General features: G+C 46.9%; 1 protein-coding gene across 8 annotated transcripts in view; it reads right to left on the bottom strand.

Annotated features, from left to right (window-relative positions):
- phldb2a (pleckstrin homology-like domain, family B, member 2a) overlaps positions 1-25,749 on the bottom strand; it is a 321,471-nt gene that overhangs the window by 191,200 nt on the left and 104,522 nt on the right. For all 8 annotated transcript variants that reach the window (XM_060909198.1, XM_060909201.1, XM_060909202.1 and 5 more), the window contains 2 exons: positions 18,363-18,653; positions 5,641-5,775 (listed from right to left, as the gene is read on the bottom strand). In XM_060909198.1, the coding sequence (XP_060765181.1) occupies positions 5,641-5,775; positions 18,363-18,653 (426 nt within the window). The remainder of the gene's footprint in view (positions 1-5,640; positions 5,776-18,362; positions 18,654-25,749) is intronic.

Here is a 25,749-nt window from a genome sequence, read left to right as displayed (position 1 = left end):
AGGATTTGTATGAAACTGAGGCTCGAGATCTTGTCTCCAACTGAGACTGATGCTCCTCTTGACCAACTTAGCTCATCTTGGATACTTCTACGTGCTGACTCAACAATGTGGCTAACTAGCATTGCTAACGATGATTAGCATTAGCATAATTAACAACAATCTCGTTTTAACTTAAATTAAGCGTTTTGATCATCACTTTCAACACCACAATAATCTTAAACAACTACAACAACGATTTGCAGCAATAACTCACTGTTGGTTCCACTCCAAAGTTAAAACAGCTGAATCTCTGGAGGAGCACATTTGTATATGGCTTGTAACAGGCATGGTTGAAACAGGAAGTGCCTCGTACATATAACAGGAAATGACTACAAATTAAAGCTGCAGTACCTAAAACTACCACTAGGGGAAACCTAACCCCACCCAGTAACTGACAGTCAGCACACGAGGGTATCACTTTATTTTAGTTCTGGTGGACTATGCAACGCGATACCTGGAAGCATTGCCTCCTCACAATATCTCAGCACGCAGTATTGCAGAAGCGCTCTTCCGCGTCATCTCCCGAGTTGGAATCCCCAAAGAGATTCTGACTGATCAAGGCACCTCATTTATGTCACGCACACTGAACGAACTGTATGGGTTATTAGGAATTAAGCCGATCCGCACCAGCGTTTATCATCCACAAACAGACGGTTTAGTTGAACGGTTCAATCGCACCCTCAAAAATATAATTAAAAAATTCATAAGCGAGGATGTACGTAATTGGGATAAATGGCTCGAACTCTTGTTATTTGCAGTGCGAGAGGTCCCACAAGCCTCCACGGGGTTCTCCCCGTTCGAATTGTTATATGGGCGTAAGCCGCGCGGCATTCTAGATGTGCTGTGAGAAAATTGGGAGGAGGGACCTTCACCAAATAAAAATGAAATTCAATACGTTATTGACCTGCATGCAGAACTCCACACACACACCTAACCCAGGAGAATTTGCGTCAGGCCCAAGAATGGCAAACCCGCCTGTACAACAGGCGTACGCGCCTTAGGGAGTTCGCACCAGGAGATAAAGTACTCGTACTGTTGCCCACATTGAGCTCCAAATTGATCGCCAAGTGGCAAGGACCCTTTGAGGTCACACGGTGAGTTGGGGACGTCGACTACAAGGTGAGATGCATCGGACAGAGGGCTGGGGGCTGTTTTGTCCCAGGAGGTGGAGGGGGAGGACCGTCCAGTGCTGTATATCAGCCGGAAACTGTTGGTGCGTGAGGGGCACTACAGCACGATAGAGTAGGAGTATCTAGCCATCAAGTGGGCGGTCCTCACCCTCCGCTACTGCCGGGACGCCCTTTCACCCTCTGTTTGGACCACGCGCCCCTCCAGTGGCTCCACCGCATGAAGGGTGCCAACGTGCAGATCACCCGTTGGTATCTGGCACTCCAGCCCTTTAACTTCAAGGTGAACCACAGGCCGGGGGCGCAGATGGTCGTGGCGGACTTCCTCTCCCACCGGGGGGGGGGGGGGGAGTCGGCTGCAGGCCGGACGGCCGCCCGGCCTGAGTCGGGCGGTGGGGGTATGTGGCAGTGGGGGCGTGGTCAAGCATCGGTCTGTGACCGGAGGGCGGAGTCAGGGAAGGTAAGTGGCAGAATCACTGAACCTGATGTCTATTAACGTGTGTTTGTGTGTCTTCCCCAGTGACCGCGCCCTATTTAAAGAGAGAGAGAGAGCAGAGGAGGAGAGCTCTCTCCCCAGCCAGATGACCTGTTTGTGTGTGCCCGTGTGTGACTGGGAGACAATTAGATAAGCTGAAAAGCTGAATAAATATTTTTTGTGAACTCAATTCTGGCCTGCCGTCCACCTGTGCTCCTCCCACTCATACGAACTGTCACAATACTGTACTGTGTATAATACAGTGTGTGTGTGTGTGTGTGTGTGTGTGTGTGTGTGTGTGTGTGTGTGTGTGTGCATGCATATATATATATATACATACATACACACTAGTGCATCTCAAAAAATTAGAATACCATGAAAAAGTTCCTTTTTTTCATAATTTAATTCAAAAAGGCCAACTTTCATATATTCTATATTCATTACATGTGAAATATTTAAAGCCTTTTTTGTTTTAATTTTGATGATTATGGCTTATAGCTCATGAAAATCAGAAATCCAGTATCTCAAATTATTAGAATATTCCCTAAGATCAATCAAAAAAGGATTTACAATACAGAAATGTCCAACTTCTGAAAAGTATATTCATTTATACACTCAATACTTGGTTGGGGCTCCTTTACCATGAATTACTGTATCAATGCGGTGTGGCATGGAGGTGATCAGTCTGTGGCACTGCTGAGGTGTTATTGAAGCCCAGGTTGCTTTCATAGTGGCCTTCAGTGTATCTGTATTTTTGGGTCGGGTGTTTCTCATCTTCCTCTTGACAATACCACATAGATTCTCTATGGAGTTCAGGTCAGGCAAGTTGGCTGGCCAATCAAACACAGTAATATCATGGTCAGCAAACGATTTGGTAGTAGTTTTGACACTGTGGGTAGGTGCTAATTCCTGCTGGAAAAGGAAATCAGCATCACCAAAAAGCTCGTCAGCAGATGGAAGCATGAAGTGCTCTAAAATCTCCTGGTAGATGGCTGTGTTGACTTTGGACTTGATAAAATACAGTGGACCAACACCAGCAGATGACATGGCACCCCAAATCATCACAGACTGTGGAAACTTCACACTGGGCTTCAAACACCTTGGATTCTGTGCCTCTCCACTCTTCCTCCAGACTCTAGAACCATGATTTCCAAATTAAATGCAAACTGTACTTTCATCTGAAAAGAGGACTTTGGACCACTGAGCAACAGTTCATTTCTTTCTCTCCTTAGCCCAGATAAGACACTTCTGACATTGTCTCTGGCTCAGGAGTAGCTTGATATTAGGAATGTGAAAGTTGTATCCCCTTTCTTGAAGATGTCTGTTCGTGATGGGTCTTGATACACTGACACCAGCCTCAGTCCACTCCTTGTGAAGCTCTCCCAAGTTCTTGAAACAACTTTTCTTGACAATCCTCTCAAGACTGCGGCCATCCCTGTTGCTTGTGCACCTTTTCCAGCCACCCTGTTCAGCAATGACCTTTTATGGCTTACCCTCCTTGTGGAGGGCATCAGTGATCATCTTCTGGACAACAGTCAAGTCAGCAGTCTTCCCCATGATTGTGGTTGTGTGTACTGAACTAGACCGAGAGATACACTGTGTTCATACTGTTTTACTCAAACTCGAAATGAAATATTCTAATATTTTGAGATGGGTTTTTTATGTTTTTGTACTGTATGCCATACTGATTAAAATTAAAATTTAAAAAATGCTTGAAACATTTTAGTTTATGTGTAATGAGTCTATAATATATAACATTTTCACTTTCTTAAATGACTGATGGAAAATATTGAACTTTTTCACAATATTCTAATTTTCTGAGATGCGCTAGTATGTGTATATATATATATATATATATATATATATATATATATATATATATATATATATAATGGGTCTGTCTCAGAAACTGGGTACTGTGGGGCTACCCCACTAAATATACTCACAGTCAATAAACTATACGGTTTTGAATGGTGATGTTGGTTTTAATTTGAAATAAAATGATGAAAGAAATAATACAGGTAAAACTAAATCTTTGATGTGAATAAATACTCCATTCAGAATTTGGCAAAAATTCTGCAAATTTGTGGAAAAATGGTGGCTTGATCTGGGACATGATAAATGGTTGACTACATCGCATTCCCTTAAAAAGGTTGTAGTCCACTGAAAAGTCTACAGTTATCACTAACTGTATTTTAAGTTGTAACTTTATACACCTAAGGATTGGTGTGCTCACAGAATAATCACAACCATAATAAAACATCATGCAAAATATTTGATCATGTTACTGAACATGAATAAATGAACATGCAGAAATGGCCACTTAAAGGTGCAATACCGGGTATGTAAGAATATGTCCTCCTGGTGAATTCATGCTCCACATTCCAAACAAATAGAGGACAGTGTATCACCAAAAAGTTGGGGTGACTACCCCTATTGTAAGAAACAAAGAAATGCACAGTCCCTCCTCCTCCCCAAATGCTTCACCACTACTGGCATAAAATTATCACTCACTGAATATAGCCTAAAGCTATTTTTAATTGATCCAATCCTGAGTTCATACTATCTAATTTTAGAGTCATCAGTTATACAAAAAAAAGCCAGCTACTAACTAACAGCAGGGCAAGAATACACAAAATTCAACCAAACTGCTGAAACTTCGAGCTGGTCAGGATAACACTTATGAGCTTTACATATGCTGTCAATCTATAGTTTACTTTATAGCTTGTTCAGCTCAGTTTTTAGAAAGAAAACATCCACAGCAACTCGCATATCGGTAGCTTAGAGTTCAGTTTTTAGAAAGAAAACATCCACAGAAACTCACACATTAGTAGCTCAGAGCTCAGTTTTTAGCAAGAAACAGCCACAGCAACTTAGGCATCAGTAGGGCAGTAGCTCAGTTTTTAGCAAGAAGACAGTGACAGCAACAACTACTGAAAAAGTTAATGCTGGCTATGATAGGTGTTAGAATGCACAGTGCATCACAGCTTGCTTGTATGGGCTGAGGCGCTGCAGACTGGTCAGGGCGCTCATGTTGACTCCTGTCCACCAAGGAAGGTGCCTACAATAGGTATGTGAGCATCAGAACTGAACCAGGGAGCAATGGAAGAAGGTGGCCTGGACTGGGTTGTGCACAGGCACCAACGATACAGAAATGACTGATTAAAGTCAGACAGCATGAAAGGGAAGGAGTTGGGGTGGAGGGTGGTTGCAAAATGGCTTGCAGAGGAAGCAGCAAAGGTAGGCAGGTTAAAGCAACTTAAATAAGGTGCTCTATGAGAGATTTGCCAATCGAATGCATAGAAGGGAATCAGCTGAGCAGACAGCTGATGTGAGCTGGCTTGAGATCAGCTGCAGTCAGCTGATGTAGCTGGGATTGAGGGCTGAGCTTGACTTCGTGGCCTGCCAGAACTATGCTACGCTCAATTTTTGATACAATGGCTTAGGACTACAGTTGCCATGATAACTTTAGGACTGCAGTTGTCATGAACACTCTTGCACGCAAGTCAAAATCAGTAAACAGTTGATACCATCAACAAAATAGACTTCACCAATTATACAACTATAATGAATTTCCTGATTACAGAATTGCATGTTTTGACCATATAGAACACACTTATAGTCATTTATAATCATGCTATCTGTTATCCCCCAAATAAGAATGGGTTCCCTTTTGAGTCTGGTTCCTTTCTAGGTTTCTTCCTTATGTCATCTCAGGGAGTTTTCCTTGCCACCATCACCTCAGGTTTGCTCATTAGGGATAAATGTATTAGTTCATACGTATGTTTAAAATCTTGGTTTTTCTGTATAGCTGCTTTGCGACAATGTGTATTGTTAAAAGCGCTATACAAATAAACTAACTTGACTGTGTCAGTTTTAACATATGCATGCAGACTTTATATCCACTGTATATATTTATGTGTGTGTTCATAATTGTTTTTTCATTTGATAATTCTGGAGTTGACTGCATCTAGAATAATTAAAGCCTCGGACACAAACCTCTCTGATAGACTCATCCAATTGTGTGTCTAAATCCTTGATCTTCTGCTCCAACTCTTCAATGTTGTTGAGGACTTGAATCCTCTGCTCCTCTATCTGGGTCACTTCCTGCTTAATCTGCATGCCTTCTGATGTCTGGACAGATAAACCAAATAAATCAGGATACATCTGATAATATATACTGTAAGAACATGAGATTTGTTTTACAAAAAATTGTTTATACATTGGTTTTAAAAATGATTTAAATAAACATATAAATTGATTATAGCAGAATGAAATAGTTATCGCTCTGTCACCTCTATTTCAACTTGTGATTGAAATATTGTTTGTGGGCTCTGTGACTGATCAAAAGTTTTAAGAATGTTTTGATGAAGAGGTGAACCTCTTCCTTCAGTGCACTATTCACTGACTCTGCCTTTGCACTCTGCTAAGAAACCGGACTTCCCAACAGCCTGCATCTTTCATTGGGGTCACATTTTTACTTACTTATGTTACTTACTTCTCTCCCTCCCTCCCTCCCTCCCTCTCTTCTTCACTCACTCCCTTACTCACTCCCTCAATCACTGATTAAAAACAGACATTGCACAGACACAAAACCCTGACACAAGAAAGCCTTTAAATCATGTAACCATTAAACTTCTGAGTATATTTTTTTAAAGCTCAAGCCCAAGTTTTTGGTTTTATAGCAGTACTGTTCTTTATAGATAAACCTTCAATATCTTAGCATGCATGTGTTGTATGTATTTGTTTGTTGATCTATAAATAATGTATTCTACTGATAACTGTGTAATCCATAATTCTATTCAACCAAACGATGCATTCTGCCTTTTTCTTATTCACTTTCATGTCTTTCTTTGACTAAAACATGCACGCGCACACACACAAACACACACACACACCATTGAAAATAAAGTCATTTCCTGATCCTCTGTCCATCTCCTTTCCTCTTTTTAAGGCTCTAACTGCTCTAGTCTCCTGTATAATTGAATTACAACTGACAACATCATAATGCTATTAAAGCTATGGAATGGAAAACAGCCAAAACACCAAAATACCATCGGCTGGTACGGTAGATCCCTACTGATGATTAAGGATAGAAAGCCTAGAAAGAAAGATTACACATCAGCATGAGAGTCAGCAAAACTGATTGGATGCAGCTTACTACACACAGTTGAGGGCAAATGTTTGCACACACAATTATTTTTAAATAGAAAAAAGGAAAGTGTAACTTTGAAAAAATACACTATATGTCCAAGTGTATGTGGACACCTGACAATTATACCCATACTATGTGCTTTTTGAACATTCCATTCCAGATTTAGTCCCCCTATTGCTGTTAATAATTTTCGCTCTTCTAGGAAGGCTTTCCACTAGATTCTGGAGCATGGCTATGGGGATTCATGCTTATTCAGCCACAAGAGCATTACTGAGGTCATAAACTGATGTTGAGTGAAGGACTGGCATGCAGTCAGTGCTCCAATTCATCCCAAATGCCAATAGGGTTGAGGTCAGAGTACAGGCCACTTGAGTTCTTCTACACCTAGTTTTAGTTAAGGGAAATCTTAATGTTAAAGCATACAAAAACATTCTACATAATTGTGTGCTTCCACCTTTGTGGCAACAGTTTGTGAAAGGTCCACATATGGGCATGATGGACAGGTGTCCACATACTTTTGGCCATATAGTGTATGTCTACAACAAAACAAATGTTAAAAATAAAATGCAGGTATCCTGCAATAAAGAACTAATTCTGTGACATTACTAAGCCTTTTTGTGTGTGTTCGCTATTCTGTTTTTAACATTATACTTTTTGATTTTTGAATTTGCATAATATATTTCTGTTTGTCCATTGCCCTACCCCTGACTATTACATGGTTATCAATGATCACCTTACCCATTTGTTTGATTGGCTGGTTTTTGTTTTTTTTTTAACATCAATAAACAGAGCCCTCTTATTGCATTCACTCACTTGCAAATTCATGACAGATGCAAAACTTCAAACCCTTTTTTTTCTTTACTATTAATGTGTTAAATATACACTACTGACCTTTTTTGTTACTTGCAATAATGAAGGAACATTTGTAGACCCAAACACAAAATTACTTGTCTTAAATTACATTTCTTCATCCTAAATGTATACAAACATTTGCACTCAAATATTGCTTCCTAGCAGCATGGTGGTGTAGTGTTTAGCACTGTCACCTCACAGCAAGAAGGTTCTGGGTTCAAGCCCAGTGGCTGACGGGGGCCTTTTTATGAGGAGTTTGCATGTTCTCCCTGTGTCTGCATAGGTTTCCTCCGGGTGCTCTGGTTTCCCCCACAGTCCAAAGCATGCAGGTTAGGCTAACTGGCAGCTCTAAATTGACCGTAGGTGTGAATATGAGTGTGAATGGTTGTTTGTCTCAATGTGTCAGCCCTGTGATGACCTGGCGATTTGTCCAGGGTGTACCCTGCCTCTAGCCCATAGTCAGCTGGGATAGGCTCCAGCTTGCCCACAACCCTACACAGGATAAGCGGTTACGGATTAAGGATGAATAGATGGATATTGCTTCCTCTACTGCCTAAAAAAACTACTCATGTCAAACTAATGTTCAGCAAACCCTAAAAGAAAATCACCAAGACTGGTTTTTAAAATTTTTAGCAGCAAATAAAATGTGCTTGATTAATATAAATAAATAAATAAATACATACATACGCTTGTCAGGGTGCAGGTATGGGGAGAGCAGGGAGAAGTAAACTGCAGACTGAGCCAAAATGAAGAGCAGGAATTATAGTCAGAGTAACGGGCAGGGATCAGTTGATCGGCAAACAGGATAATGCAGAGAAAACAATACAGAGAGGTCGGGGACTGAACGTAGATAAGGGTCAAAACAAAGGAAGTCAGGCAGAAAGAAAAACAGCTAGGTAAAGTTAGGCATGGAAAAACTAAACAGTACTTTGTGACGTGAGTGTGTGAGAACTGGGCTTAAGTAGGCGAGGTGATTGCTGAGGAACAAGAGACAGGTGCAATTAGTAATCAGGTGACAAAGGGCACTGTGATACTTGGGTGTTGTAGTCTGGAGCAGCCATGTTTGGAGGCTGTTCCAAGCTTGTGTTTTCAATGCCATTACTGATAGCTGTATCTTTCTTGGTCGCCCTCTCCCTCTAGGTGGAGGCTTGTTAGGATGCTGGCTGTGGAACTCCTGTATCAGGAGTGAGTCCCTCCTGAATGTCCCTGGAGTTCACCCAACTTCACTCCTCTGGACCGTAGCCCTCCCAGTCTACCAGATACTCTAGCTGACCTCATCTGTGCAGGGAGTTCAGGATCTTGTTTACCTGGTAGATGGGTTTGCCTTTGATGTCTGGGGAGGGGGGCTCTTGGGTGGGTGTGTTCGTGGCTAGGGGACCTTGGATGGCTGGTTTTAGGCAGGAAATGTGGAAAGTTGGTGCCATTCTGCTGTGAGGTGGGAGCTCTAGTTTGTAGGATACTTCATTCATTTTGTGTAGAACTTTGTATGGGCTGATGTACCAGGCTTGCAGTTTTTTGCATGAGTTGGGCTCCCTTTGATTCCTTGTGGAGACCCATACCCAATCTCCTGGAGAGTACTCTGGATTTTTACTTCTGTGTTTGTCTGCATATTGTTTATACTTTGCATACAGCATACTAGTTCTAGCCTTTGGTGTACCTCTTTCCATACCTGTTGGCTACACTTGAACCAGGAGTCAATTGCCGGTACCTGGGTGGGTGTGTCGTCCCATACGAATGGGGGGGGGGTGTTTGATAGCTGAGTATGCACTGGAATGGGGTCAACTGTGTGGTGGAATGTTTGAGTGAATTTTGTGCATACTCAGCCCATGGGAGGAACTGTACCCAGTCATCCTGGTTTCACATGCAAAAGATGCGCAGAAAACATCCCACCTCCTGATTGGCACGCTCTACCTGGTTGTTGGATTGAGAGTGGTAACTGGACGTGAGGCTTACTGAAACTCCTAGTCTTTCCATGAAACTGGACCATAGTCTGGAAATGAATAGGGGACCCTGGTCACTCACTATGTCCTTGAGGATACCAAAATAATGGAAGACATGGTTAAAGATTAGTTCAGCAGTTTGGAATGCAGTGGTATTCTGATAACAGGGTAAGTCTGATTGCTTTGGAGAATCTGTCTATGATTACCATAATGACTGTGTTACCTTGGGATGGTGGTAGGTCTGGTAGCCACGTGGTACTTTGGCTTGGGCACAGGTTGAGCATGAGGAGACAAAGTGATTGATATCTGAAATCATGTTCTCCCACCAGTAATTGTTCTTTATCAGTTGGTATGTGCGGTGACTGCTGGGATGACCAGTGGCAGGGGTTGCATGTGCCCAGGTGATGAGTCTTTCTCTGAGGTCAGGTGGGATGTGCAGAAGTCCGGATGGACAGTTCTTGGGAGGATTCAGGGGTTGTGGCTGTTTGATCCCCTTGTCTAAGTCCCAGGTGATGGCTTGTGCAAAACATTCTGGTGATAAGATGGGAGTCAGGTCAGAGGTGTGAGGTGAAGAGTTGTGCATTCAAGAGAGCACATCCACTTTGGTATTTCTGGTGCCGGGACAATATGATCTCATGAACTGAAAGCGAGTGAAAAACAGGGCCCACCTGGCTTGTCGTGGGTTGAGTTGTTTGGTGGTCTTTAGGTATTCTGAGTTCTTGTGCTCCGTTAGTGTCATAAATGGGTGCGCAGCACCTTCCAGACAATGTGTCCACTCCTCCAGGGCCAGCTTGATAGCCAAGAGTTCTCGATTGCAATGTCACAGTTCCTCTCAATGGGTGTAAGCTTCTTTGAAAAGAAAGCTACTGGGTGCAGCTTGGGCCTCTCCCTGAATCGTTGCAAGAGTACCCCTCCTACTCCCATTTCAGATGCGTCTACCTCCACCACAAATGGCTTAATAGGGTCTGGATGTTGTTATATGGGAGTAGAGGTGAAGGCTGCCTTGAGCTGGTTGAAGGCTTCTTCAGCTGCTGGGTTCCACTGGAGGTGACATGGCCCATTCTTTAACAGCAAGGTTAGAGGACCAGCAATGGTGCTGAAGCCCCAAATGAAGCACCAGTAAAAGTTTGCAAAGCCCAGGAAATGTTGCAACTCTTTCATGGATGTGGGAGTGGGCCAAGATGTGACTGCGGAGACCTTAGACTGGTCTATGTTTACCCCTTCAGAACTGATAATGTACCCAAGGAATGAGATCTGGCAGATGTGAAATTCATATTTCTCTGCCTTGACATAGAGATGGTTTTCAATTAAGCAGAAGAGTACAGACCTGACATGGTTGTGGTGACTGTCTTCATCTGAGGAGTAGATTAATATGTTGTCAATGTAAGCTATCACAAATTTCCCCAGCATATCTCTTAAGATGTCGTTGATCAGGCACTGGAAGATGCTTGGTGCCAAAGAAAGGCCATAAAGCATTACCAGGTACTCAAAATGGCTGGCGGTGGTGCTAAAGGCCGTCTTCCACTCATCCCCTTCTCAAATTCTGACCAAGTTACAGGCGCTGCGTAGGTCCAATTTAGAAAAGATTTTGGTGGAACGTAGTTATTTTAAGGCAGAGGGCACTAATGGAAGTGGGTAGGGGTACTTCACAGTGATTTGGTTCAGACCCCGATAGTCTATACATGGCCGGAGACCTCCTCCCTTCTTTTCGACAAAGAAGCCTGCTGAAGCTAGTGAGGTGGATGGTCTGATGTACCCTTGGTTCAGGGCTTCTTGCACATATTCCTCCATAGCTGATTGTTCAGTTAGGGACAATGGTTAGATACGATTGTGTAGAGGAGTAGTGCCTGGAAGGTCAATGGTACATTCATAGGGAGGGTGAAGGGGCAGACCACATGTCTTACCTCTGCTGAATACTTCTTGCAAGTCCAGATAGCATGTAGGAACATTGTCTAGAGAATCGGGCTGTGGGATCTCCATGAAGGTGGACGAGACGGCTAGTTTAGGACAATAAAGACAGTTCTGAAAACATGCTGGTGACCATTGAAGAATGTCTTTATTTTGCCAAGAGATTAACGGGTCATGGAGTTGAAGCCAGAGGTAACCTAGGATGATGTAATGATGAGCAGTTCGGGTGACAAATAGAGAAATGACTTCAGAATGGAGAGCTCCCACCTGAATCTGTAGAGGGGTTGTATGGGTAGAGATTAGTCCGTCCTTATTTTAAGCGGGCTTTGCAAGGTGTCTGTGGGGAGGCAGAATCTCTGGATGATTGAACAGTCAAAGAAGTTCCCCTCTGCCGCTGAGTCTATAAATGCAGAGAGGATATGGGTCGAGTCTGGCAGCTTCAAGAGTACAAGTAATTTGAAGGATTGTGCTTTACAACTAAATATGGAACTCACCTGGCTGTGTGAACTGTTAACTGGACAAGCCAGAGCACCCCGAGGTGGATAGACAGGACATTTAGTGATGAGATGGCTGGACTCACCACAGAAGAAGCACAAACCCTCTTGCCGTCTTCTCTCTCTCTATCTTTGATCATTTTAGCTGAGCATGAGAAACCTCCATAGGAGGTGGCATGCTAGTAGCAGGAGACAGATTAGTGGTAGGTTGCAGAGAGGGTTTATTTGTGATGAGGTGGTCCAGATGAATGGGCAAATTGATGAGTAAGCTGAAGGATAGATGTTCGTCACGACAGACCACTTCACTCAGCACCTCTGGACATAACCCTTGGTGATAGGTGGCTTTTAGTGCAGGCTCACTCTAACCACTACCAGCAGCCAATGTACGAAGTCCAGGGCATACTTTGTGACTTATATTTCCCTGCTTGATGGACAAGAGACTCTCTCTGAATTCTATTCTTTTGGGTTCGAGATCAAACACTCACTTAAACAGATCCAAGAAACAGTTGTAGGATGTGGTGTGTTCACTGCCGCATTCCCATTCCAAACTAGCCCACTGTAGAGCCTTGCCTGTGAGTAACGTGAGAAATTTAGTGATCTTGTGTTTGTCAGAGATTCCAGTGAGTGAGGAGAAATATAGGGAACATTGGAGAAGAAATCCCTTACAGTTTGATGCTTCACCTGAGAACTTCTCTGGTAGTGGAACGAGCCGAGCGGCACTGGCGGAAGATGCGGGGCATGTTAGGAGGGCCTGCGACATAACACCAGCGAGCTGCGCCATCCTAGTGTTGAGGTTGCTGAGCATCTACTGATGTTCACTTAAGTCCCCCTGAGCATTGAGTGTGGTCTGCTTTGCGTCCTCTGCTGCATCCATTGGTGACAAAGTATCCTGTCAGGGTGCAGGTACTTATGGATGCAGGCGCAGGGGAGAGCGGGAACAAGCAAACTGCAGACTGAGCCAAAACGAAGAGCAGGAATCATAGTCAGAGTAACGGGCAGGGGTTGGTCGATCGGTAAACAGGATAATGCAGAGAAAACAATAGAGCGAGGTCAGGGACTGAACGTAGATAATGGTATAAACACAGGAAGCCAGCCAGAAAGTAAATGGCTTGGTAAAGATGGGCATGGAAACACTAAATTATATTTCGCAACGCGAGTGTGTAAGAGCTGGGCTTAAGTAGGCGAGGTAATTGCTGAGGAACAAGAGACAGGTGCAATTAGTAATCAGGTGACAGAGGGCGCTGTGACTCTTAGGTGGTGTTGTTTGGAGCAGCCATGTTTGGAGACTGTTCTGCCCTTGTGTTTTCAACTGACAACACTAAGCAACATAAAATAGTATATGTGGCAGTGGGGGCATGGTCAAGCATCGGTCTGTGAACGGAGGGCGGAGTCAGGGAAGGTAAGTAGCAGAATCACTGCACCTGATGTCAGTTAACCTGTGTTTGTGTGTCTTCCCCAGTGACCGCGCCCTATAAAAGGAAAGAGAGAGCAGAGGAAGGGAGCTCTCTCCCCAACCAGACAACTTGTGTGCGCACGTGCGTGTGTGGCTGGGAGAGTGTAAAATAATCACTGAAAAGTGCAAATAAAGAGTTTTTGGAACTCAGTTCTGGCCTGCCGTACTTCAGTGCTCCACCCACCTGCTCGAATTCTGACAGTGGTGCCGAAACCCAGGACTCAGAGCACAGAGGAGAACAGCCCCATGGAGTCCTCCCCCTTTGCGGACCTGATCCATGCCCTTGCCACCGCCCAACAGAGCCAGCACCAGGCGCTGGTCACCCTCCAGAAGGAGCAGGAGCAACGGTTCGAGGCCCTGGTGCTGGCGCAGCAGGAAGATCATCAGGCGTTCCGGCACCTCCTCGCGTCGGTGGGATCCACCACCTCCACCGCCACGGGCCCTCCCCACCTCAACCTAACGAAGATGGGCCCGCACGATGACCCCGAGGCCTTCCTCGCACTCTTCAAGCAAGCAGCAGAGGCCTGGGGCTGGCCGGTGGAACAGCGTGTGGTGCACCTCCTCCCCCTGCTAACGGGCGAGCCGCAGCTGGCCATGCTACAGCTCCCCGCCGACAGCCGGCTGGTCTACGCAGACCTCCGCCGGGCCATCCTCCAGCATGTGGGGCGCATCCCAGAACAACAACGACAGCGCTTCCGTGCTCTGCGCCTAGAGGAGGTAGGCCGGCCGTTCGCGTTTGGCCAGCAACTCTGGGACGCCTGCTGGTGGTGGCTGAGGGCTTACAACCGCGACGCCGAGGGAATCGTCGATCTGGTGGTACTGGAACAGTTCATCGCCCGACTTTCCGAAAGGACCACAGAGTGGGTCCAGTGCCATCGCCCGGCGTCGCTGGATCAGGCCATCGAGCTGGCGGAGGACCATTTGGTGGCTGTTCCGACAGCAGGACAGCATGTTTCCTCTTCTCCTCTCTCTCTCTCTCTCTCTCTCCCCTCCACTTCTGTTCCTCATCCTTGCCCTGTTCTCCCACCACAGAGGCAGGGGCTGGCTCCACCCCAGCCGGCCCGCCGCACCCACGGTGCCCTCCCGTTTCCCACTTCCATGTCTGTCTCTCCCCCCCCCCCCAGGTGAGTGAGCCCCAGAATGCCAGTGCAGAGAGAGAGCCCGGGCCAGTTTGCTGGCGCTGCGGGGAGCCGGGGCACCTCCAGCATCAGTGCTCAGCAATGGAGGTGGGCGTGGTGGTTCGGATCCCCGATGCGCCAGGGACCGCCCTTGATCGGGCCAGAGCGTATCGCATACCGGTGAGTATCCAAGGGGATATGTATCAGGCTTTGGTGGACTCCGGCTGTAATCAGACCTCAATCCACCAAAGCCTGGTGCAAAACGAGGCATTGGGGAGAGCACAATTGGTGAAGGTGTTGTGTGTGCATGGGGATGTTCACAACTACCCTTTAGTGTCGGTCCACATTCTATTTCGAGGGGAGAAATTTAGTGTCAAGGCGGTGGTTAATCCTCACCTTACCCACTCAATAATTTTGGGGACTGATTGGCCTGGATTTCGGGAATTAATGACTCATTTAGTAAAGAGTGGGTCCTGCCATAGTTCAGCAGGGGGAGGTCCCAGTGTGGCATTGGCGGGAGCAGCTGTCACAGAGCCGTCTACATCACCTCCGCGTCAGAGTGAGGAGCAGCAGGCTCCTCCTCCCTCTCTCGGGGAATCCCTTGCAGATTTCCCATTAGAGCAGTCGCGAGACAAGACTCTGTGGCATGCATTTGACCAAGTGAGAGTAATTGATGGTCAAACGCTCCAGCCAAACACCACCCCGTCCTTCCCCTATTTTTCCATTATGAAGGATAGATTATACCAAGTGACGCAGGACACTCAGACTAAGGAGCTGATCACAACTTTTGATCCCAAAGAGCTGCTGGGAATTGGTATTCCAGGCAGCTCACTTTAATCCCATGGCTGGACACTTGGGGCAGGATAAGACACTAGCCCGAATAATGGCCAGGTTCTATTGGCCAGGGATTCACGACGATGTCCGTAGGTGGTGTACGGGGTGCCATGAATGCCAGTTAGTAAATCCAGCGGCCATTCCAAAAGCGCCTTTGCGCCCTCTGCCATTAATCGAGGCCCCGTTCGAAAGAATTGGGATGGATCTCGTCGGGCCATTAGATCGGTCAATACGAGGGTGTCGCTTTATTTTAGTTCTGGTGGACTATGCAACGCGATATCCAGAAGCAGTGCCTCTTCACAATATCTCAGCACGCAGTATTGCGGAAGCACTCTTCCACGTCATCTCCCAAGTTGGAATCCCCAAAGAGATTCTGACTGATCAAGGCCCTACGTTTATGTCATGCACACTGAGCGAACTGTATGGGTTACTAGGAATTAAGCCGATCCGCACCAGTGTTTATCACCCACAAACAGACAGCTTAGTTGAACGGTTTAATCGCACCCTCAAGAACATAATTAAAAAGTTTGTACGCGAGGACGCACACAACTGGGATAAATGGCTTGAACCCCTGTTATTCGCAGTGCGAGAGGTCCCACAAGCCTCCACGGGGTTCTCCCTGTTCGCATTATTATATGGGCATAAGCCGCATGGCATCCTAGATGTACTGCGGGAAAATTGGGAGGGACCTTCAACGAGCAAAAACGAAATTCAATACATTATAGACCTGCGTGCAAAACTCCACACACTCACACACCTAACCCAGGAGAATTTGCGGCAGGCCCAAGAACGGCAAATCCGCCTGTACGACAGGGGCACGCACCTTAGGGAGTTCACACCGGGAGATAAAGTACTCGTGCTGTTGCCCACGTCAAGCTCCAAATTGATCGCCAAGTGGCAAGGACCCTTTGAGGTCACACGGCAAGTTGGGGACATCAACTATGAGGTGAGGCGAATGGATGGGGTGGGGCGCTACAGATTTACCACCTCAGTCTGCTCAAACTTTGGAACAAGGAGGTCCCCGTGGCATTGGTGTCATTGGTTCCAGAGAAAGCAGAGCTGGGGCCGGAGGTTCAAAAGGGAATATTGACATCGCTTACCTCTCCGGTCCCCTGTGGAGACCACCTCTCCCCGACCCAACTCACGGAGGTTGCCCAGTTGCAGACCGAATTTTCAGACGTGTTCTCGCCCCTGCCCGGCCGCACCTGCCTCATAGAACACCACATTGAGACGCCCCCGGGGGTGGTAGTGTGCAGCCGCCCTTACAGGCTGCACGAACACAAGAAAAAGGTGGTTCGGGAAGAACTCGAGGCCATGCTCGACATGGGCATCGTCGAGGAGTCCCACAGTGACTGGAGCAGCCCAGTGGTCTTGGTTCCCAAGGCCGACGGGTCGGTCTGGTTCTGTGTGGACTATAGAAAAGTCAATGCAGTGTCTAAATTCGATGCATACCCAATGCCTCGTATTGACGAGTTGCTGGATCGACTAGGCACGGCTCCTTTTTATTCAACACTGGATCTGACAAAGGGATATTGGCAGATCCCCTTGACTCCATTATCCTGAGAGAAAAGGGCCTTTTCCACACCATTTGGCTTACACCAATTTGTCACACTTCCTTTTGGGCTGTTTGGGGTGCCCGCTATGTTCCAGCGGCTTATAGATAGGGTTCACCGCCCCCACGCCACCTATGCGGCCGCATACTTGGACGATATTATAATCTATCGTAATTACTGGCCGTGGCATTTACAACACCTAAGGGCCGTCCTTAGGTCACTGAGGCGAGTGGGTCTCACAGCCAACCTGAAGAAGTGTGCGATTGGGCGGGTGGAAGTACGGTATCTGGGCTTCCACTTGGGCAATGGGCAGGTGCATCCCCAAATTAATAAGACAGCAGTGATTGCGGCCTGCCTGAGGCCCAAGACCAAAATGGGGGTGAGACAGTCCCTGGGGCTGGCTGGCTAGTATCGTAGGTTTATACCTAATTATTCGGACGTCACCAGCCCGCTGACTGATCTCACTAAAAAGGGGGCACCAGATCCGGTCCAGTGGACAGAGCAAAGCGGGCTTTCTCTGATGTAAAGGCTGCACTGTGTGGGGGGCACTGTTACACTCCCCTGACTTTTCTCTCCCCTTTATGTTGCAGATGGACGCATCGGACAGAGGGCTGGGGGCTGTTCTGTCCCAGGAGGTGGAGGGGGAGGATCGCCCAGTGCTGTACATCAGCAAGAAGCTGTCGGTGCATGAGGGCCGCTACAGCACGATAGAAAAGGAGTGCCTGGCCATCAAGTGGGCGGTCCTCGCCCTCCGCTACTACCTACTGGGACGCCCTTTCACCCTCTGTTCGGACCACACGCCCCTCCAGTGGCTCCACCACATGAAGGATGCCAACGCGCGGATCACCCGTTGGTATCTGGCACTCCAGCCCTTTAACTTCAAGGTAGTCCACAGGCCGGGGGCACAGATGGTCTTGGCAGATTTCCTCTCCCGTCGGGGGGGGGAGTCGGCTGCAGGCGGGACAGCTGCCTGGCCTGAGTCGGGCGGTGGGGGTATGTGGCAGCAGGGGCGTGGTCAAGCATAGGTCTGTGAACAGAGGGCGGAGTCAGGGAAGGTAAGTGGCAGAATCACTGCACCTGATGTCAGTTAACCTGTGTTTGTGTGTCTTCCCCAGTGACCGCGCCCTATAAAAGGAGAGAGAGAGCAGAGGAAGGGAGCTCTCTCCCCAACCAGATGACTTGTGTGTGTGTGTGTGTGTGTGTGTGTGTGTGTGTGTGTGTGTGTGGCTGGGAGAGTGTAAAATAATCACTGAAAAGTGCAAATAAAGAGGTTTTGGAACTCAGTTCTGGCCTGACGTACTTCTGTGCTCCACCCATACCACTCAAATTCCTACAGTATAAAAACATTATCTAATTTTGGTAAGGTTTGTTTTAATACCAGTTTTCATATGAAAGGAAAAAAACGATATCTCACCTTGCCATGCATGTGTGGTGAGGGAGAACTTGCAGAGGTTCGTAGAATGTTCGTGGTCTGTAGCTGTCTCTCTCCTCTACCCTTAACCACTGAGCCATCCTCTGGAGCAGTTATGATGACCAAGTCAGAGAATGCAGACTCATTATCCAAAACCTGCAGTTTCTCCAGCTCATGATTAATCTTCTGCAGGTCAGATAAGGCACAGTCACCAGAACTGCGTTCTGGGCAACTTGATTCTGAGCTGCCCAGTTCAGAGCATAGGCTCAGTATGGTTTCCAGACGCTGACGTTCCTGCAAAAATAAGCATCCACAGAAAGCAAACATAAATAAATTATTAAAAAGGAAACAGTACTACAGTGTTAACAGTACTTTATACTCATACATGCATAACATGCACAATTAAATAACAAATCAACCACAAATATAAGTTAAATACTACTAGCAAAACCAAATTGAAACTACAATAAGTAACAATATAGCCACTAGTAGCAATAAAGGGCCTATTGTTTTCGGCATGTTTTTTTCTTCTTATTTTTTTTCTCCACATGCCAACTTGTCTGCCATAGTGAGGACAATGTTCTCTCCAAAACTCATGAACATCGAATGAGCTGTGTGGCAACCAAAGCAATAAATTTTGAAATAGGGGGCACTATGTAGCTCATGAGGCCAACCTATGCTAACTTGCAAAATCATCTCAAAAGATATCCCAGAACTAATGTCAGAGGAAGGTTCCATGCATTTTTAGCCATCATAAGCCCCTCAAAACAGCACGGGAAAATTTCAATCTCTACATTCCATTCAACATTGGCCACCATTATGTCCTCGTTTGAGCTATCCAGTATTCCTTTGCAATTTATCATCCCATATGTTTGAAGTTTGTACCTACCAACTTTCAAGTGTGGGTGCATTTGGGTAATTGAGTGATCAATCTCATTAAATCAGTCTCATATTAAATTTGAAGGTTAATAATTAAATTGAATCAGTCTCATTTGAATCGTCTAAATTGAATCACTTAAAGTGAATCATTCAAGTGAATCATTCAAGTGAATCACTTAAATTATTATGATCACTTACCGTATTACATAACTCATATGCACCTTTCTGAATTCTTTGGGAGATTGGGTGACTTCGAGTATATTAAGCACAACAAATAAATACACACAGTTTCAATAATAAATTAATTTATTATAACAAAGATAAAAATGGATAATAGCAGATGGAATATATACAAACAGTGAGGTGTGTGTGTGTGTGTGTGTGTGTGTGTGTGTGTGTGTGTGAGAGGCCTTGTGTGGGTGTGGCCCACACAAGAGAATTAGCTTTGTGTAGCTAACTCCACGTGTGTTTGTGGGGAAGGAGTTGACCACATGGCTAGGCCTATGGCCTAGCAAAAGAAAGGCTAGCGTGGGTTGCTAACTGAGGTGTGGTTTATCAGGCCTGGTGGGGCCTGATTAGCTTTGTGTTGCTAAGTAGACAAAGGAATTAGCCATGTGTTTAGCTAACTCCACGTGGTAGAGGCCTTGTGATCCCTTGAGACAAATACGATTAGCCCTGGAGGCTAATGGAACAAAGAATTAGCCGTAGGCTAATTTCACTAGCTTATAACAATACTGAATTCACTGAAATCTTGATGCGGTCAAGATGTATAAGGAAATTAAGTATGTTAGTACAGAATAAAGAGAAGCATGCACAGCCTATCTATTAAACAATTGAGAGAACATAGAACAAAATAAATCAACACGCTGCGTGTTTAACAGTGTAACAAATAAACCTGGGTTTAAATTCACACTATTTCAATAAAAGCAAATTCATAAAGACTAGCTATAATTATGCCCAAAAATGCCGGTCTTACTTCCAGTATCTTGCTTATATACAAGATTATGGAGATGTTCTAAAACTTCTGAGTCTCGCCGTTGTGGAGCACGTGAGTCGATTCCGTGAGTCGATTCCGTGGACAGAGAACTTCTCTTGGTCCGACGCGTCGCTTGTGATGAAAAGAAAGTCTCTGATTAAATTAATGTGCACAGCGCTTCAATCAGGAGGAATTCTGGTCACTCCTAATTATAAATTAACTGCTTTGAGCTGCAGTCGTATGTACTTCATGAATGAAACCGGTTGTAACTCACTGAGTTTAAAATTGCGTGATCTTAGAATCTACCGTGGCCAAAGGTAAACAAAGAAATCGCGCTAACTCGTGGATCTTGCAAGAAAGAAAAGAAAAAGAAAAGACGTCTTTATCTGGTTGGCTCGCGGAGCGAGCCTTCCTCTCTGTGTCCGTGTTGACTCACGGCACCAAAAGAGAAAGATATGGCGGATTTCCAGATCCTTTACGGAATCATGGAGGATGTGATGAAAGTGATCCCACCCAGGCGTGACGTAGGTCAACGCGGAAGTTGGCTGATGGGAAATGTAGTTTCTTAAAAAGGGACTGTACCTACAATCCCCCTTTTGGTCTCAGGGGTATGATGGAGTCGTAGCACTGAGAGCACAGTGCCGTACAGTCCACATGTCCGTAGTCCTTGAGGCAGCCTTGCTCTGCACAGTCCATGGTGTCCTGTGAAAACTGTGTAAACTCATGAGTTCCAGTAAGACAGTTGGAGGCAGAGGTATTTTGGGCATATACTCAGGCTATGGGCATTTTGGGCATATAATCACTCTAGCTAACTAGGTCAACATCACATCTAAAAAAAAATTAAACATTAAACATGAAACATGTGGTGTTTAATTTCCTATGCATAAAAAACAAGAAAAGAGAAGAAATGAAGGAAGGAAGAACAGAAGTATTAGTGTTTGTGTTGGTAAACCTAATCTTCTGGAGGGTGTAATAGCAGTGGGTGGTCTGGCCAGAAAGCATGCGCTACTGCAGCTAAACTGTCAGGGACGCAGACCAGCTTATCCAGCTTGGCGTGTAGTGTTATGTATGTGTTGCCTGGGCAGACCCAGTGGATGTCTTTAGTGGAGGTGCACATCCCTAAGTCTTGTGGATTCACAAAAATGAGGATAGCACTGCCAAGACTATATGCCAGGTGTATTTAAGATGAATACACACTAGTAATAGTAGCGGATTTTAGTATTTTATCTACCATGTTATACCGAAGGGTTATTACTTCATTGGGTTGGTGAGTCTGACTGGGAATGTCAGTGTACGCTTATGGGTGAGCGATGCGTACAAGCTAGGTGGACAGGATGGGCCTAACTGTCGTCCCCCCCTCTTGGAGTGAGGACTGTTCAAAAGGCTTGATTTGATTGTTATGGAAATCGATATGAGAGCATTTGATTGGGCCTGGATGTCCTAATGTGATACGCGGCGGGGGACAGTTTTCCTATGATCGAAAGGTCCCGACCAGTGTGGTAGGAACTTTTTGAGACTTCTACTGGCTTGGTAAAGTTAAAATATAGGACTTTGTCACCTATTTGATATGTGTGATGGGAGGCTTTTCGGTCATAGTAGGCTTTTTGTTCTTTTACGCTCGTTTCGATTTATTTTGTTGAGGGGTCTGACCTCTTTTGTAACAGTTCTTTAATCTCAGCCAACTGGGCTTTTAAAGAATCCAGCTCTGAGTGGATCTTACCAGGTTGGTCTGAGTCACTGTGTCGGTCATCTCTACCCCTACGTTTAGAGTTACGGTCGGAACGCTCCTGCAGTCTCTGGCAAGAGCGAGGATGACGGTCTTGCTGCCAACCGCCTTGTTCCCTACGACCCTTTTTATGTGATGTGCGGTTGCCATAGTCACTGTGGACTTGCCTTCGGTCCTTCCTGGCCTTACCTTGCCGATTTCTCTGCTCACGCTGGTGATGGCTCGGCAAGGGGCGGTTCGGACCGGGATTTCTCCAGGGGGGTCCCCCTTTCGGAGCTTCCCCTCCTTCTAAGGCTAGCAGGGGCTCGTCTGCATCCTGGAGCCTAAGGACTCTGGGTTCATCATTGTTTCTGTTTGCAGTTTTGACAATGGTCTCCCAGGTCATTTGGGCTAGTCGCCTAATTTCCCTCATTGAGTGGAAACCCTGTCGACACGTCAGTGCGACTTGAGTCTGCACGCTTGGGTGGAGGTTATGTAAGAAGAGGGATTTGAAACCTCTATCTTCTTCCAAGCCTGGTGCGCTACTACCCTGGAAATAGGCAGTACGTAGCCATCTATAATATTCACGAGGCGCCTCATACCGTTTTTGTTTAATTTGTAATGCACACAATGTTGTGGAGGTTTCATCCGTGTACGGCGCATATTCTTCCCTCATGTAATTGCGAAGTTTCGAGTAACTATCGCAAATGTTTGGGGGTAGTGTCTCTAAAAGGGCACAAACGCTGCTACTGGAGGTCTTCCAGATTAGTTTAAGTTTTTCTCACGTTGTGGCATTCGGCAGGTCCATCAGGCATCGGTCAATTTCTTCCAAATAATCATTTACATTAGTTCTTTGACTGTCGGGATCGAATTGCTCGACATCTTTGGCAAGTAGGTCAATTTGCCGTAAGCGAAGGGTTTGGTGCACGTCCTTGTGCGACCTTCTTGGCTCTTCTGAGCACTAACTATCTAAGCTACTCTGGTGTTGCTCCCGTTTCGCACTAGATTCATAGCCTGATTCATCCGAAGACTGATCAGGGGTACTGTAGCACACTGACTTGGGTGTGCTATGGGTCTGGGCTCGGGATGAGCACAGTACGGCTCAACCCTGGCTATACGACGAAGTCGTGTAGTGAGTTGAAGTTTGGCGGGGTGTCTGGTCCTCGACCAGGTCATCTACGGTGTCCGGTTCGGATGCCTCTTCCCGCTCTGAACTTTGGCGCATTGTTGCGGGTCTTTCATGCCCCTCGCGCTCTTCTTGGGGGGTCTGCTCCTCAGCAGCCCTCTTGGCAGCCTTTTTGGCTTTCTCTAGCCTTTCAGTGCCATCCTCAAGGGAGTTCTTCAAGCACTCACACTCCCTATGTAACTCATTATTATCGGCTGCCAGCTTGGCGTTGCTGGTGGTCAGCCTTTCAACCTCTCCGCGGAGGCATCTGATTTCTGAATCAGTATCTCAGAAGTATGACAGGAATAGCTTACCTAGTGCCACTTGGACACTAAAAGCTGTTCTTTTTGGATCTCTCATATGTTTATTCGAGTTGTCTATGTTGTTTTGGCATTCACTCTTACTTGTGTTCCTAATGTTTGCCTTTTCGGAGGCAGAGCAGTGAATGAGGTCTGCGATGACCTCAAGGAGATGTCAAAGACCAGACAGGAAAGGAGATCAAATGCACTCGAACCACAGTTTATTAATAACAGGGGAAAAGGGAGTTGGGAGAATGTGTGTGTGAGAAGTTCAGTGGCAGGAGGACTGAGAGGCAGGGATGGCTGGTGGGAGCGTGGTGATGACGTCTGAGGTCTCCCATCCAAGTACTGCCCAGGCCTGACCCTGCTTAGCTTCTGAGATCAGACGGGATCAGGCGTAGTCAGAGAGGTGTGGCTGTAGGCTGACAGCTCTTGGGTTTCAGGCAGTCTCCCAGCAAGCAGTCCCTCAGCAGGCCAGAGATAGAGAGCAGGCCGGAACACAGAGTCACAAATCAGGTAGCAAGAAAGGGGACAGAAATGCAGGGTCAGGTTACCAGGGCAGAAGAGTAGGGCTCCAGGCAGGGCTGCTCACACCAGGCAGATGGAGAGGCAGGCGAGCAGCAGGGCTGGGTGAGCTGGAGATCAGGCAAAGGTACAGGAGAGGCAGGCAAGAGGCAGAGTCGACAGGACAGAAGGCAGATCAGGTTACTGGGGCTGGAGACCAGACAGAGTCAGACGGAACAGAATATCTTCAGGAGTCAGAGTAGTAAGAACACAGAGCAGGTTATCACGCTGAGAGTTGCAGACGATCTGACACAGAAGCTTGGGAGAACTGCAGTATAAATACACACAGGGGGAAAGCAGGTGATTGGCAACAGCCAATGACAGTCACTGAAAGTAAATACGAGGAAGTGAGTGCGGGCGTGGCCGGTAATGCTGAGTGGAGATGTTACCTGAAGAGAGAAGCCCACAGGTAGGACCATGACAGAACCACCCCCCCTCAAGGGACGGCTCCAGAAGTCCCTAGCCACAGATCCACAAAGACGGGCGGGAGGAGGGGGAATACCGGTGGAGGGTCAGAACTCCTCTGACCGGTCAGTGTCCAAGGCCTCAGGATCTGGTTCAGAATCGGACTTGGGGACAGTAGTGGTTGGCGCATCGTCATTCCGATAAGAACCCTTTGGTCGACCCCTCCGGTTGGCCGGTTGGTCCGGATGCAGGCGATGAAAGGTGCTGATGAGGGTACGGTCTACGATTCTCCCAGCAGGGACCCACATCCTCTCCTCAGGACCATAGCCCTCCCAATCCACCAGGTATTGGAGGCCCCTGCCCCTGCACCGTGACTTCAGCAGTCGCCGGACGGAGTAGACCGGGCCACCATCGATGAGATGAGGAGGAGGAGGAGAAGGTGCAGCTGGGACCAGCGGGCTTTCGTGCACTGGCTTAATTTTAGAGACATGGAAGTTGGGGTGCACTCTCATAGACTTGGGCAGTCAGAGCCGGACAGCAGACTGGCTGATTATCCTCTGGATCGGGAATGGTCTGACGAACTGAAGTGCCAGCTTATGAGACTCCACCTGGAGGGGCAGGTCCTTGGCTGATAACCACACCTTCTGGCCCACCCGGTAGGTGGGCGCAGGCGTCCTCTGCCGGTTGGCTCCAGTAGAGTAGCTGGTGACTGACTTGAGGAGTGCAGCACGGGCTTGAGACCAGGTGCGTGCATCGGTGCGTGCATAGGTGAGGGCAGCCAGGCAGGTGACCTCTCCCTCCTGGCTGGGGAACAGGGGGGGTTGGTAGCCATACATGCAGTGGAATGGGGACAGCCCAGTGGCTGAGCTGGTGAGGGAGTTGTGAGAGTATTCCACCCACAGCAGGTGCTTGCACCAGGCCCTAGGGTTGCGTGACGCCATGCACGAAAGTGCCTTCTCCAACTCCTGGTTAGTCCGCTCTGACTGGCCATTGGACTGGGGTTGGAATCCGGAGGTGAGGCTGGCGGTGGCCCCGAGTAGGTCACAGAACTCCTTCCAGAAAGAGGAGGCGAATTGCGGCCCCCGGTCCGAAACGATGTCCTTGGGCAGCCCATGGATGCGGAAGACATACTGCAGGGCAATCTGGGCGGTCTCTTTGGCCAACGGTAGTTTTGGGAGGGGAACAAAGTGTGCCATCTTGCTAAAGCGGTCCACGATGGTGAGTATGACCATCATCCCATTAGAAGGGGGCAGACCCGTAACAAAATCCAGGGAAATGTGGGACCAGGGTCGCATTGGCATGGGCAGAGGCTGGAGCAAACCGGCAGGAGGCCGGCTGGAGGACTTATTTTGATTACAGGTAGGGCAGGCTCGGATGAAGTCTCACACATCCCTGCT

The sequence above is a fragment of the Neoarius graeffei genome, chromosome 25 (genome assembly GCF_027579695.1).
Source record: "Neoarius graeffei isolate fNeoGra1 chromosome 25, fNeoGra1.pri, whole genome shotgun sequence".
In the NCBI taxonomy this organism is placed as follows: Eukaryota; Metazoa; Chordata; class Actinopteri; order Siluriformes; family Ariidae; genus Neoarius; species Neoarius graeffei.
This window is presented reverse-complemented; position numbering and strand designations above follow the sequence as displayed.